Genomic DNA, 13,502 nt, shown 5'->3' with positions numbered 1-13,502 from the left:
CCCTTTAAAAGTACTTTGCTTAGGAGATCTGAAACTCCTAGCATACCATATGAGCTTTGGTATCAATTAGTGGCTTCTTTGACCAAGAAACTGAGGTTCAATGATGGATGTGGGCCTTGCTTTACAGAAATAGTATACTTATAATTGTCCTTGTGCAAATAAAGTAGGTTATGTTTTTTTAAAGTTCTTTGATATTATTAATACCATTTTTATAATTTTCATGGAAAATAAGTGGATCTTGTTTGTTTTCAGCAATTTCAATTTAGCTTTCTAATTTCATTAGCTAATGCAATTTATCCTATTTAAACATCACCCATTTTTGGCCATTTTTCATCATCATCATGCTATCTTTGAATCCACTATTTAGGATTTTTCTTGATTCATTCATAACAGCCCTATTTTATTTGTTCCTCATGTAGAAACGTTAAAGAATCTATCAAAAGTGCCAGAGAAAACCAGGATTTTTTTAGTACTGGTAACTAACCAGTTGGAGTTATTTTTTGTCATCCATGGAAAATCTGGGAATCAAAAATAGGTAAATGAGTTTATTTTTCATGTAATTCTTATTTTCAGTAATACAAAATATCTTTATGAGTATGACTAGTGATGTATGTATGCTTAAATGGAATGAAATAAATAACATATGCGATAGAAAACTCTAAATAGTATTTATGATTCAAATCTGTGATTTTTACCTGTTCCACGATGTTGTTAACGATTCTGCAAAAAATAAAATTTGCAAAAATGGTCATTCATTATTTCCTGATGCGTAACAAATTTCCTTTATATATCCCTGTGAATGTTGATCCACAGGTGTAACATCTGTCCAAGGGTGTCTTTAAAATGCCTTTAGAGAATTTAATAGTATTTACTGATATGGTATTAGACCAATATTTAATTGGAACATAATTTTGGCCTAATTTTATTTTCGCCAGGAAATAACTTTATTCAAATTGGTATGGAGAACTTACCCTAGGTAATTATTATGAGTGAATAACATCAGTTGTTTTTCTCCTTCCAACTTATTATTTATTCTGGCGTAGGTTTCTGCGGCATTGCTCATGGTCAGGAACCCGAAAATCAGCACTGATTATTATCTATTTTTTTATTCGATACTTCTTACAAAACATTGAATATAATTTCTTAGTGTGAATCCGTCTAACTCATAGCTTAGTGAAGAAAAAACATCTTGAAAAAAGATTAAAGTTTTGAGGTTTTAATGTGCAAATGAGGGAAGTGGTTAGTATGTACAAATATGAAAAAAATGAGTACATGCTTCCGCAAATTTCTCCGGTCGAGGTCGAGGAACTCAGGTTAGAAGCAGCTAATGTTATGGCTTGCTTCTGTTCTGGAAGATGCCTTATCATTTGAAAAAGGGAGTTCCATCTTGTAGGTTCATCCTGGATGAGCATAGAATGAGAAGTGGTGAAAATAATTTTTTGAATGTTGGTGTATTGATGCATTTAGCCAGGGGCTTGCGCATATGCTGTTTTTTACTATTATAATAATTATTTTAATGAAAATTTCGAACCTTTATCAACTTTGACGCGTCGTTGTGGAGCCGTTGTCCGGCATAAAGAAACAAAACTGGCGTCAGGGGAAGCCCACATCCTTGCAGTTATCAAATTCGTGATGATCTTTCCGTCGAGGGGAATGGTTCGGGAGCAGTAGCTCAATGCATAATGGAAGGAACCCCAAAAGTCAATATTTTTTCCCACCATTTTTAAATTTGTTGAGGGGTTTCGTGGGGGAAACCGGGGATTTTCGGATTTTTTCCCCCGATCATTTTCGGTTCCCCACGTTGAACAATATCTTTTCACCACGCTAATCTGCGAACATGATGCAGTTCGTCAACTTGCCTAAAACGGTGGTGCATGCACTAAAGGACTAGACCAACGACATGCGTGCGAAAGTGTATGGTGCGAAATTCTAAGTATTCGAGGTATTCAAGATCGTACTTTGAGCGTAATTATTCGAGATCTCGAATATCAAATACTTTATTGTATTCGAGTATTCGTGGATACTATTCGCTCTTCTCTAAAATTAAGCAATGCTCAGGGAAAAACCCTGGATACACAGCAAAAAATGTACATGTATAGTACCTAGAGCTAAAGAAATTTCATAAACGGATTTAAATTGGAGATTTCTGCCATATTGTACAACTCATAGTCGAACCGACCAGATCCAACGGCAGAAGAAGGGAACAGAGAACTGTGATAACTATATGTATATGTCACTTGGACAATCTCTGTCCCCCTGTTACAACCCATGCCCTTGCTTTTGTGTACACTATTGTCACTTGGATTTGAATCATAAGTAATGCATTATCTTTCATTAGCTCTTTCAAGGGATAATGAAAGATAGACTCTGAACACTTGCCTTTCAGAAGCATCAACAACATCTTTAGATCTTTCCGAAACAGAATTGCAAAAGTTTTGTTTAATTACATATAAAATTGAAGGTGACATCCTTCTATGGCAATATAGAAAATGTAGCCTCATGAGGTTCCCTATTGAGTTTTCCTGTCTGGAGACCATACCAGCCGACGCGTACAGTAGACTCTTGTAATGGGGGTTAATGGGACTGAAAAAGCTGAGGTTTGTGATAACAAAGTTAATATGAATTTTTCTTTTAGGTGTTATTGTGAAAAAACATACTTTGTCAAAATTTCTTTTCTCTTCAATCTCCCGTACTTATAGTCGCACTGTGGTATACCTTCAGAGTCATGTATATAATATATGCGATTAAATTATGTGCAAATATATAAAAATAAGCACATTTACTTGATTTCATCAATAGAAGAATGCGGCACAAGGCAATCGAGGGTTTATATCTTCCCGATTACAGTAAGTCCTCGATATGTGAGCAAAATGTGTTCCGAGACCTAGCTCGTAAGTTGATTAACCTATGCAAGGCATCAGGAAGTGCGGTTATCCTACAGAATGCAGCACTGTATTATGTACAATTGTGTGTTAACTCACAATTGTGACGAACTGATCTAGCTGGGCGTGCTAAGAAGCTGGAGCAAAAAAAAATTGCTGTCCGCAGGAAAGGAGGACGGGCAAAATGCTGAACAGTTACTGACTTCACAACAGATTAAATGATACTTGGTTCAGATTAGGCCCTAACTGTGGGTTCCTCTACGCCATGATGTTGTGTACAGACTGAAGTATTTCCTACTGATGAAAGAACCATAATTGACGCTCTCAGGCACAGTATATGAGGAGAACTTTAACGTAGCGCAATGATTATAACATAGTGTAGTGTATATCCATCTAAATGCCTTTGCAGTGGAACTTCGTAATAAAGTTCTTTTTTTATAACCGCCAGGACCGGGAGTGAGGTTTGTAATTTCGTTATAACGTTTCTTTTATTATAAATTGCATTGGCCTTTTCGTCGGGACTAACGATTTCCTTCATAATTACGAGAACCTTGTAATAAGGTTGATCATATTAACGAGAGTCTACTGTACTCTTGAAGATGAGCTACACATCCCTTACATGCATTTAATTAATTAATTGATCGGAATTGAATGATTTTTTACCTTCAGTCAAAGGGCTGGCCATCATCATTGCATCCAATCTCTTTTCTGCTGATGATGGTGTTGCCATCATAAGCCATTAGATTTGTGATAGTTGTGGATGATTAAAAATATCCTGACTAAGGATGGGCCAGTTCTACTTTTTCTTCGGTTCTTATACCAGTTTGGTTCCTGGCATTGGTTCTTGGATACGGTTCTTAACCCTCTTAGTACTATCCTTCTTCCTGGGCTACTGGCGAGAAATGTGGAGGGTGAAAAAACTAGGGGAAAAAACTACAAAGCTTTTATATTACATATCCATGTGCTGACAGTGCAATTCCGTTATACTGGGTCTAAATGATTAGCTTGGAAGGATGAAAGGAGATACCAAAATGATTACTAAGTAATCCTTTCATATGTATGAAACGTAACACAATATACTGAGTTAGCAGTTCTGAATCAAAACAACTTCACCAAAGCACTTTTATTTGATAGCAGAACTATCAGATTATAAGCCATGTGGTATCTTTTCGTAAAGGCAAGAAAAGTCAACAGAAAACCAACTCAGGAAAGAACCAACTGAAGTTATATATATAAGTATCATTTATGCTTTTATCAAATGTGATTTTAAAAATGATATAAATAATAAAAATGTGTCCCATAAAGCAGAGAATATAAACTTTTAAAAGAACAAAAACATACATCATTCAATATAAATGTAATAAGTAATAGCAAATTAAATAATGGACTACATAAGAGCCGATATATCTGCCCGTCACTCTGATAGGGTTAATCAAGTGTTTTTCATGTCTATTCAAAATGTATTGATGATTTAGGTTATGACATTATGTTAACTTCCTAAAATTTCATAAGGTGAATGCATCCATTGCATTATTATATTTATGTTAGATTGTCAATAATGATCAAGAAAAATTTAGGAATTGGGTTTTACCCATTGTGTTACAGTACTGATTCTTTTTTAATTTGGTTTGGTTCCCATTCGAAGCTTAGAACTGGTAGCTCTAAAGATGAAAGAACCAATCCCTAATCCAGACAGATACCAACCACCACCCTGTCAAGTGATATGCTATAACTTCAAGGACACTGCAAAATGGACTTGCGAGCTTCTGGACCGTTGTATATGAGATGTTTTTCACCATCCACTTAGTAGCCCTAATTTGACCCAAAGCATTTTTCATGGGTCCCCCGACATGAAAAATTGGCTTGTAATACACAGCTTTGTGACTGTTTATGGATTGGCGGCGGCATTTCATTAATTTCTTATCGCAAAGCTATTTCTGGTTATGTAAAGTACCTAAATAAATTGATGTATGTAGAATAACAGATTAAGACATGTTCATCCGAAAATGTGTTGAGAAAAAGTTTTTTACGTATAGATGTTTAAAGAGTTGAGCAATTTCTGAACCTAACTTTTATGGGCCACCATTGTATTAATCATTAGGGTGTTTGTATCTCAGGGTAATAAATGAAAGGTTAGGGGACTTGAAATAGATCAGGGAAAAGTTTAGGGAATCTCTTCGATGGCATCAGGGAAATTTTGTCATTACTAGCATATGAAAAGAATCTGTGTGCAGTTTGCTTGCTTAGAACTAGATTTTTGACGTAGAGAGGTAGGGTTTTTTTTACTCAAAATTTGTCTTTGGAAATTTGGAATCTACAAGTTCTTTATTTAATGTATTTTAAGTGCAAGCCGATAGCCAAATAAATTAAGATAATTTAAAAAAATACTTATGACCTCAACTTCGTGAATTCTTGGTTGATTTGATGATTAAATCTTGTCCATGCTTTTCACTTAAATTTTTTCTTTCATTGCACAACTGGTTTCATCCAACGATAGACATCAATCAGACCTTCACCCAAGAAGCCTGATGATATCATCTGTTGGACAAAAGCAGTTGTATATCGAAAAAAAAATTTAAGTGATAATCATGTGCAAAGTGCAATTCTCAAATACTTACTGTTTTTTTATGTTTTCACTGTAAATAAATTGTTTTAAAAAAAATTAAAATATAGTTTAAGGATTCTATATTTTAATGACTCTTACTATTTAAAAATGTTACATTATGATCGAATGGTGAGTGTGAAAAAGCTAGAGGAAATGAAGATTTTTGTGAGGGACAGGTCAGGGAATTAGATATCAGGAATTTGGTAACAACCCTGATCGTGTTCCCCTAAGTTTTTCCGAGTTCAGTTGAATTTAGAGTAAAGCCATGGTGGTTTGCATTGACATATACACTGATGCCCTCTTGCTTGGCCTTGCGCTCTCGTGATCACAACAGAGGATGGAGGAGGCAACTCGGACGACCCGCTCGGATTCCTCCGGTCCCAGCCTCAGTTTCAGCAGATGCGCGCGGTGATCCAGCAGAATCCGCAGCTGTTGAACCCGGTGCTGCAGCAGATAGGTCAGACGAACCCAGCTCTCCTGCACCACATCTCACGCAACCAGCAAGCCTTTGTGCGCATGCTCAACGAAACCTCCCCTCCGGCGTCTTCCCCCGCAGGATCCACGTTGCCCCCTGGAACCCCACCCTCGGGAACCCCACCCTCACTACAGCCTCTGCTCGGGACGCCTCCACACAGCGGCAGGTCTGGGGGCGGAGGTGGGGCCGGAGCAGGTGAGCGACACGAGGTGGGAGAGGGTGAACATGCCACCTCTACCCGAGCTTCATAAATGAACTGTGGAAAAAAAAACATATTTATAGAGCTCTGCGTATTACAAGTGGCTTTATATACAATCACCCAGACTTGTGAAAAGTTATTCACACTAAGGATGAAATTTACTACGAAAAAATCATTTGGCTTAGCTAAGATTCAAAAAGCGGATCTGTCTGTTGCCGGTCAGGTTTTTGAAATTTGAAAACTACCTTTAAATTTAAAGACTATGAAAAAATGAAATTTATTTTGGAGAAAGATGGCTTGGTGGTGTAACTGAGAGCATCCCTGGCCATCAATCTGGAGATCCAGATTCGATTCTGGGCTATGCCAAGTGATATTTTCATGGAAAAATATACCCTTAGTGTAAAGAACCTATCTATAGTTAATAAGGTTAAAATTCAGGCTTAGGCCGCTGTCAGACAATCCGACTTTTCACCATGCACCGTGGTTACCTTGACTTAAAATTACTATAGCTCTTTTAAGGGTATCTTCATAGGCACATCAAGACTCAGGGCCCTATATGACTGTGCTGTTAGTGTCGCATGGCAAAAAGCCAGTTCATCTGGAAGCACCATTACTGTCCTTGTAAAAGCTTGTAGCATGATGGAGTGGACAGTTTTTTGACTGGAAGATTCTTTAAGGCAGTATAGAAAAAAAATAGCAGTAAATTCAGTGCTTGACGAAAAATTAGATTCACAGCTTTAGAGTGTACATAGAAAACACATACTCGACGCTATCCATATTCATCTGCAGAACTAACAGCAAACTGATCCACGTAAAGTATTGAAATTGAGTTGAGTTGTTTCTTAGCTGTATCCATATCTTCTGATATGATTCACGGTTAGACCTTACGAAACACGGATGGAAAGCACTAGAAAAAAATTACTACTTATGGCTTCCAAAGTTCCATGTTATTTTTCCAGTAAATTTAGTCCAGTTCCTCGCTAATTTTTTCTGTGAACACCACTGTTGACGTGGGTATCTTTTGCTTAGAGCTCCATACAGATAGTTGAATGCTAATTTTTTATATAAACCAGTTTTTAGTCCATGCAAAATTTATTTGTTAGGTGGAAGGGTTGCACCAGTGAGCTCATTGTCAGGATTTTTCCTCGCTAACATTGAAATTTTCTTGATCACTTCAGGGAATTTAAATTTCCTCAGAGAGTGATGGAGCTGATGCAGACTTGGTGGTAAAAGATTATGGGTTCGTTGCTGTACAGGTGATTTGAAGTGGGTCAGGGATAAGTGAGGGGAGTCTCTTCTGTAGCATCTGGGGAAATTTATCTAGAGATACGCGAATCAAAAGAATTGTCTAATTGGAGGCTGGCTGAAGACTTGCATTTTTATTAATTATTTTATTTATATTAAGCTTACAAGTTACAGTTTTTCTGTGTGTTCATTCCAAACAAATTAATTGTTCAAAGAATTCAAATATTCTTTGTAAAGAATTTTTTATTTTACTTACTCTTCAGAAATTTTTCGTAGTAATTGGGAGGAGAGTAAGAATGAATCTGGTAAAATTTAGTCATGGGATTTTTAATGTGGGAATCTTGTGATGACCCTGGATTGGCCACCTGCTTGACGCATCTTAGTGAGATGAATTGCTGATTACGGTGTGAAATTCCTTTTCTATGCCTATGCTCTCTGTTGGCCATTCTCCTTGCCATTAGCTTTCACTTTTTCCTTCATTCCCAGTTTTCATACCAGTCAGAGAATTCTAAGAAATAAAAAGTAGGACTGAAAGTCATCAAATCTCAGGGAAATCAGGTTTATTGCCAGGGAAAAACTCTAATGGTGTACAAACGAGATAAAAATAGTGTTGAACACCCAGAGTGGTGCTGTGTTTGAACAGCAAGGTAGGTATATTGTTGCCCTCTGGGCTGAATGGGGTGCTGCTTGACTTTATTTAACTGTGTTCATTGCTGGATTTCTCCATAAAATCTCTATATATAACTGCTTCGCCATTGTTATAAAGTTAAAAAAAATTCAGACTGGAAATCAGGGAAATTTAAAATGTATAGTTGATACAAATCCTTATTCTTTTTCCCTGCCCCCTCCCTAAAATTTCACCAATATTGTTTTGTGCACCTGAGGGCTTAAGCTTTTGCAAGGACTGTTATTTTGTAGAACCTCTCCCAATTAGAAATAAAAATTACTATTTGTATTGGACATTTGTGCTCAAATCATCACGGACCTTTTATTATGTTACTTTTCCATCTCCATTTCTTCCTCAATTGTCATTACATATATCCACTCTACTTGCTCAACAGAATTCTACCATTCTAGTAATGACCACATGGTTCAAGTTTTTACTGTATTGACCTAAGTTTTATATTTTATTTATTTTTATTTATCTCAATTACCCCTGAAAACAGCACAATTAGGCCTTTTCATTGGGAGTTTAAACAATCAACTTTGGACGTTCACACACGCCCATGTCCTGGAAGGGGCAATCTATCCAGGTAATCAGTGGTTCAACCCAAGGTTTGGGTTGAACCACTGATTTTGTGAGTGATGTATGCAAATGATCTTTTCACCTGAAGTTATCACAATAATGTGAAACATGAATAATGAAACAAAGCTTTTTATAACTTAACCAATTTAATGGGCCATTACAGTCTTTTGTTTTTGATTTTTATGGTATTTAGTTTTTAGTATATAGTTTTCGATTTTTATAGTATTGTTAGTGGTGGCTGTGATTCATTACTTTGATTTTGTAGTTGCTAAGTTTTTCTCCAAATAGAGCATAATAATGAAACTGTAATACATTTTAATATCTGTGCCCTTAACTGAGGTTGTATATCATGTATATGCAGCATTTAATGCCTAGTATGTCAGCAATGGTCAGTTAACTCAGTAGAACCACCTTCGTATTGCACTAATTTTATCACGTAAAACTTAGCTAGGTCGTTAAGTACAGTATAGAACTGACCTATGTAGTCATTAGTAGGATGATTGGATATTGTGGAGCTAGCAGTGTGAATATAATGAGAATTGAGGGAGAAGAAATGGAAATGGAATAATGATATGGTGGAAGGTCTGTGATGACTTAAACATGGTTGTCAAGCTGAATAGTGAGATCTCCATTGGTCAAATTTTTGGTTGAACTGCATATTTTGGAAAGGACAGGTCAAGGTGTAACAAAGGTGTGGATCATGCTGCCATTTTTTTATTCCCTCAAAATGGTTTAACTGCAGTTCTACCTAATATTACCTCATCTCTGTATCTTAGAATTTGAACACTTTTGGATTAACAGGATGCTTACAGGTGCTGTACAAATTGGTATTCCGTGGAAAAATCAAGTGCTGTCTATTCAACATAAATGAAGCTCCTATGTTCAGTTACATTATCTTCAATCAAATCGATTTCTTTGTGAAAGTGTTTGATCAAGTATCTACTCATTTCTCCTCACATAAATTCATGTGTTATCATACTATAATCATCTCATTGCTATAGTTTCTTAATGCTAATTGCTATTAAAATCATAGTTATTTTATGTTGTGAATGATTTTGTTATGTGTAATTGACGTAAGCATTCACATAAATGTTTATGGCTGTTTTAGCATTGATGCTTCCTTAGTGTTAGATTGTGTGTAGATGTGGCATACAAAATGGCGGATAAATGTGCTTGTTTTGCTATGGTTATATGGCTTTTAAAGTTTTACCTTTTTCCATTTCATGTCTTTTAGTCTCTAAACAAGTGTAGTATAGTATCAATAATTTACACGTCAAATATCCAGATCGTCAATCAGATTCACCTTTGGAAAAAAACTCTGTAGTAATGTTTTAATTAAAATGTTATCCAATAACTTGATATTAATCAATGGTTATATGTATTTTGTTGCTCAAATTATTCAGCTACTAAATTAATGAAGAGAATTTCTATTCTTAGAGTATTTAGCAAAATTTCATTGTATTTTGGGATCATACTTTCTTGGTTCTCTTTGAAAATCCTGACATAAATTTATGAATGTTATGATGCCATTGTGTGGATTGCTTTAAATGGAATGAGTGGTCTTGAGTCTTAAGACTGATGTATGGAAAAAAATGCATGAATTATCTTTAGGGAGTACTTCTCATGAGATTCTAGGAACCTATAGGTCAATGACATTAATTGATGTAAAAGTAGCATAGGACGTGGTTAAATTACTGCAAAAAGTAGGGTTGGTTAGTCTGATTTAAAATTAGGGTGAAAATTTTTAAATGCGTTATGGCTTAGACATTAATTTCAAGTGCTTTTGGTCAGGGCTTTCATTTTTTGTTTACTCAAACTGTGAGTCATTCAGGAAGACATCTCAGGATGAAAAATGACATGGATATAATATGGAATGGAGAAGTAAGCTTCAGAAAAGACATTGAGGCTAAATTATGGCATAAATTTTTACTGATTTCATTATTAATTTTTTTATTGAGTGTAGAAGTAAAGTTGAAAACAAGGAAATGAGGTGGTCACTTACTAAAATTATGATTTCCACTTACTCATTTTCAAGTTATTCATCACAGTAAATAACTAGTTTAGTTGTGTTCATTGGTCCCCTCTAACCATATATTAAAAAAATAATACGTCCTTTTGTCAGTAGATATAAATCATATTACAGTTCCTCAAATGTTTCAAATATCCCTGTGGAGGTGGTTTTTATTTTTCATCATATGGTGTAAAAATATATTTTTTTATTCTGTGCAATATTAAATGCTACTGATTATTTATTAAATTGATATCATTAATAGTTTAAAATGTGTTCTTTGTTGTTAAGTGAAAAAAATATTATTTTAATAACTTCAGGTGAATTTGATTACCTCAGTGAATGGCATAATAAGACAAGGCAAATGTAGCCAAAGTGTGCAGCCAAAGATTTAAAAAAGAATTTGTCAATATTTAGTTGTACAGTGTGTCATCAATAATATAAGTTACCATTTGTTAATATTTTGATTAGAGCTAGTTAAATTAAATTTCAAGTGTAATAATAATAATACTCATTATTATTATTGGTACTTTTTCTAATTAAATTAATTTTATTTATGACATTGTATTATCCAAAAGGTGGAGCTGGAGGTGGTCTGTTCCAGTCAAGTCTAATTCAAATTACACCTCAAGACAAAGAGGCCATCGAAAGGGTAAGTGTATCTGCCTATCCTCTTTGATTTATTTGTCACTTAGTGTTTCGTTCGCGTGGGTTTTGGACATTAATGAAACATGGAGAAAATTCATATTGGACATATTGGCAAAAATTTACTCTTTATTTTCAGCAGAGCTTGTTCTATTTCCATTGGTAAGATTTAATCAGTGAAGCAAATTCAGTGATAATCTCTTATTATTCTTGTTGGAAGTCTGATGCACATAGTTACACATTTGAGTAGAAACTGGGGTTAATGCAAAATTTTTATGGGATACGTAATTTCACTCAAGAAAATTAGTCATTTTGGAGCAGGAACATGTTACAATTATTCAGACAGACAAGGAGAAAAAAAGAAAAAGCAATACGCACCAATTGGAGCGATGCAAACAATTAACAATGAATGTATAAAATTATGATTTAATATGTAGGAGCTATCAATTCAGAACAATTCTTCATGTAATCAATTCATTTACAATGTCTGCATCCGCCACATTTTGTTGAATGAAAAGGATAGTAAGCAAATAAGCTTTTGAAGCCTGGATATATCAGGGAAATTTTTGTGTATTGCTACACAGTGGACACCATGTTTGTAGTATGTGATTATTTGACCTTGTATTCAGGTTTCCCATCCCTAAAAAATATGAATGTATAATTGTCTTTGGTTTACTCCCTTGATTTCAGTTAAAGGCCTTAGGATTTCCTGAACATTTGGTGGTTCAAGCATATTTTGCCTGTGAAAAGAATGAAAACCTTGCTGCAAACTTCCTGCTGAGTCAGAATTTAGATGACTGAGGAATGCATGAAAGCAGTTTATGGGGGTGGCGGCCATATCTACCCTGCCCCGGTTGATCCAATGCCTGCTCATCAGAAGCCGAACTGGCGACGAAGATGCCTCACTTTTGATGCCTACTAATGTCTGAAAATTCGCTCATTTTTTTGGTTTTTCTCATCGCCTCCCCCATTATTTTGATTACCTTCCCTAGAAAAACCACCTTAGGTTTACGGCAACAGGAAAAAAAAACATCAATTTCTCGAGAGGGCATGAAATATAAGAGTATATTTGGTACAATAATGGCCTTTTTAAATATCCCTTGGGCCAGCCATTTCAATAACCATGTTAAAATGATAATGTTGTGGGTTGATCTTTATACTTATGCAGTAAATGTTGTAGGCCCCAGTGATGATCAATAAATATCCAATCCTGTTACATATCTTATGTCTTTGACTTTTTTATTGTTTTTTTTTTTTGGTGATCGAGAAGTTTCCTTTGTAATACATAATTTTATATTTTCCCGGTGAATTGAGTTCATGTAAAAATGTTTTGTGGGTTTTGCACCAGCTGATGCTCCATAATTGAGTTGGTGTTTGGAAAAACTTTGCTTTTCATATTCAGGACGTGTTCTCCCTGCTCCAAACTTTTTTATTCCCAAGAATTGAACAATCTAATGGGCTTGCATGTCTCACTGGTGCTGGAAATGTTTTCCAGTATTCTCTGGAATTTCTTATGAATTTTGCACCAGGTGCTGCTCAATTGAAATCCTGTGTCCCTGTTGAAATTATTGGGATGCAAGAATCACTCAGTGGCCTCCCTGAATATTATCCCATTGTTTAGAATAAGAAACAGTTTCTTTGAATCAGTGAAAACCATGACTGCAGGAACAACTCTACTGTGTGATGGAAGATAAGTTATTTTCAAAACTTTGGTGATATTGCAAAGCTTCACCCTGGTGGGAAGCCCAAGCAACATTTTACAGTTTCCTTTTCCATTTTTTAAAAGGTATTTTCATTGTTCTATATCACCAGGTAATGCAAAATAAGTTGCTTATGATGGTACAGAGTATAATTGTTGTGTTCATTTCTGTGCTTAGTTTTATGGATGTCACAGTGGAAAAAGATTTTAATGTGTTGGTTCCAATATTATTATCATTTGAATTCTTCTATGGATGGGTCAGTCCACTTTTATGTTATTTCCTGGCATCAGTTCTCCCAGTTCCAGTTCAAAATCAATATTTTATTTTCAATGATTGGTTTTCAAAAGAAAAAAATGATATTTGCTGGAGTATCATGAAAACTACCTAAAGTAAAACTTGAAATTGTCTCATGAAAGATATCACCCATAACATGTCTCAATTCATAGCAGGTAATTTAAAGTATGGGCAGGAATAATTTTCAAGTTAAGCTTTGCGTA

The 13,502-nt window shown here is 35.3% G+C and overlaps 1 protein-coding gene across 2 annotated transcripts in view; it reads left to right on the top strand.

Moving 5' to 3' along the window:
• Positions 1 to 12,530, top strand: part of LOC124167064 (UV excision repair protein RAD23 homolog A-like) — a 30,698-nt gene extending 18,168 nt beyond the window's left edge. The window contains exons 6-8 of one of the 2 annotated variants that reach the window (XM_046544850.1): positions 5,822 to 6,157; positions 11,239 to 11,312; positions 11,996 to 12,530. In XM_046544850.1, coding sequence (XP_046400806.1) covers positions 5,822 to 6,157; positions 11,239 to 11,312; positions 11,996 to 12,106 — 521 coding nt within the window. In that variant the 3' untranslated portion in view covers positions 12,107 to 12,530. The remainder of the gene's footprint in view (positions 1 to 5,821; positions 6,158 to 11,238; positions 11,313 to 11,995) is intronic. The other variant, XM_046544851.1, reaches the window with a different exon arrangement.
• Positions 12,531 to 13,502: the final 972 nt, after the last annotated feature.

This window comes from Ischnura elegans, chromosome 10, assembly GCF_921293095.1.
Source record: "Ischnura elegans chromosome 10, ioIscEleg1.1, whole genome shotgun sequence".
In the NCBI taxonomy this organism is placed as follows: Eukaryota; Metazoa; Arthropoda; class Insecta; order Odonata; family Coenagrionidae; genus Ischnura; species Ischnura elegans.
Note: the sequence above shows the minus strand (reverse complement) of the source record. Positions and strands in the feature narration are given on the sequence as shown.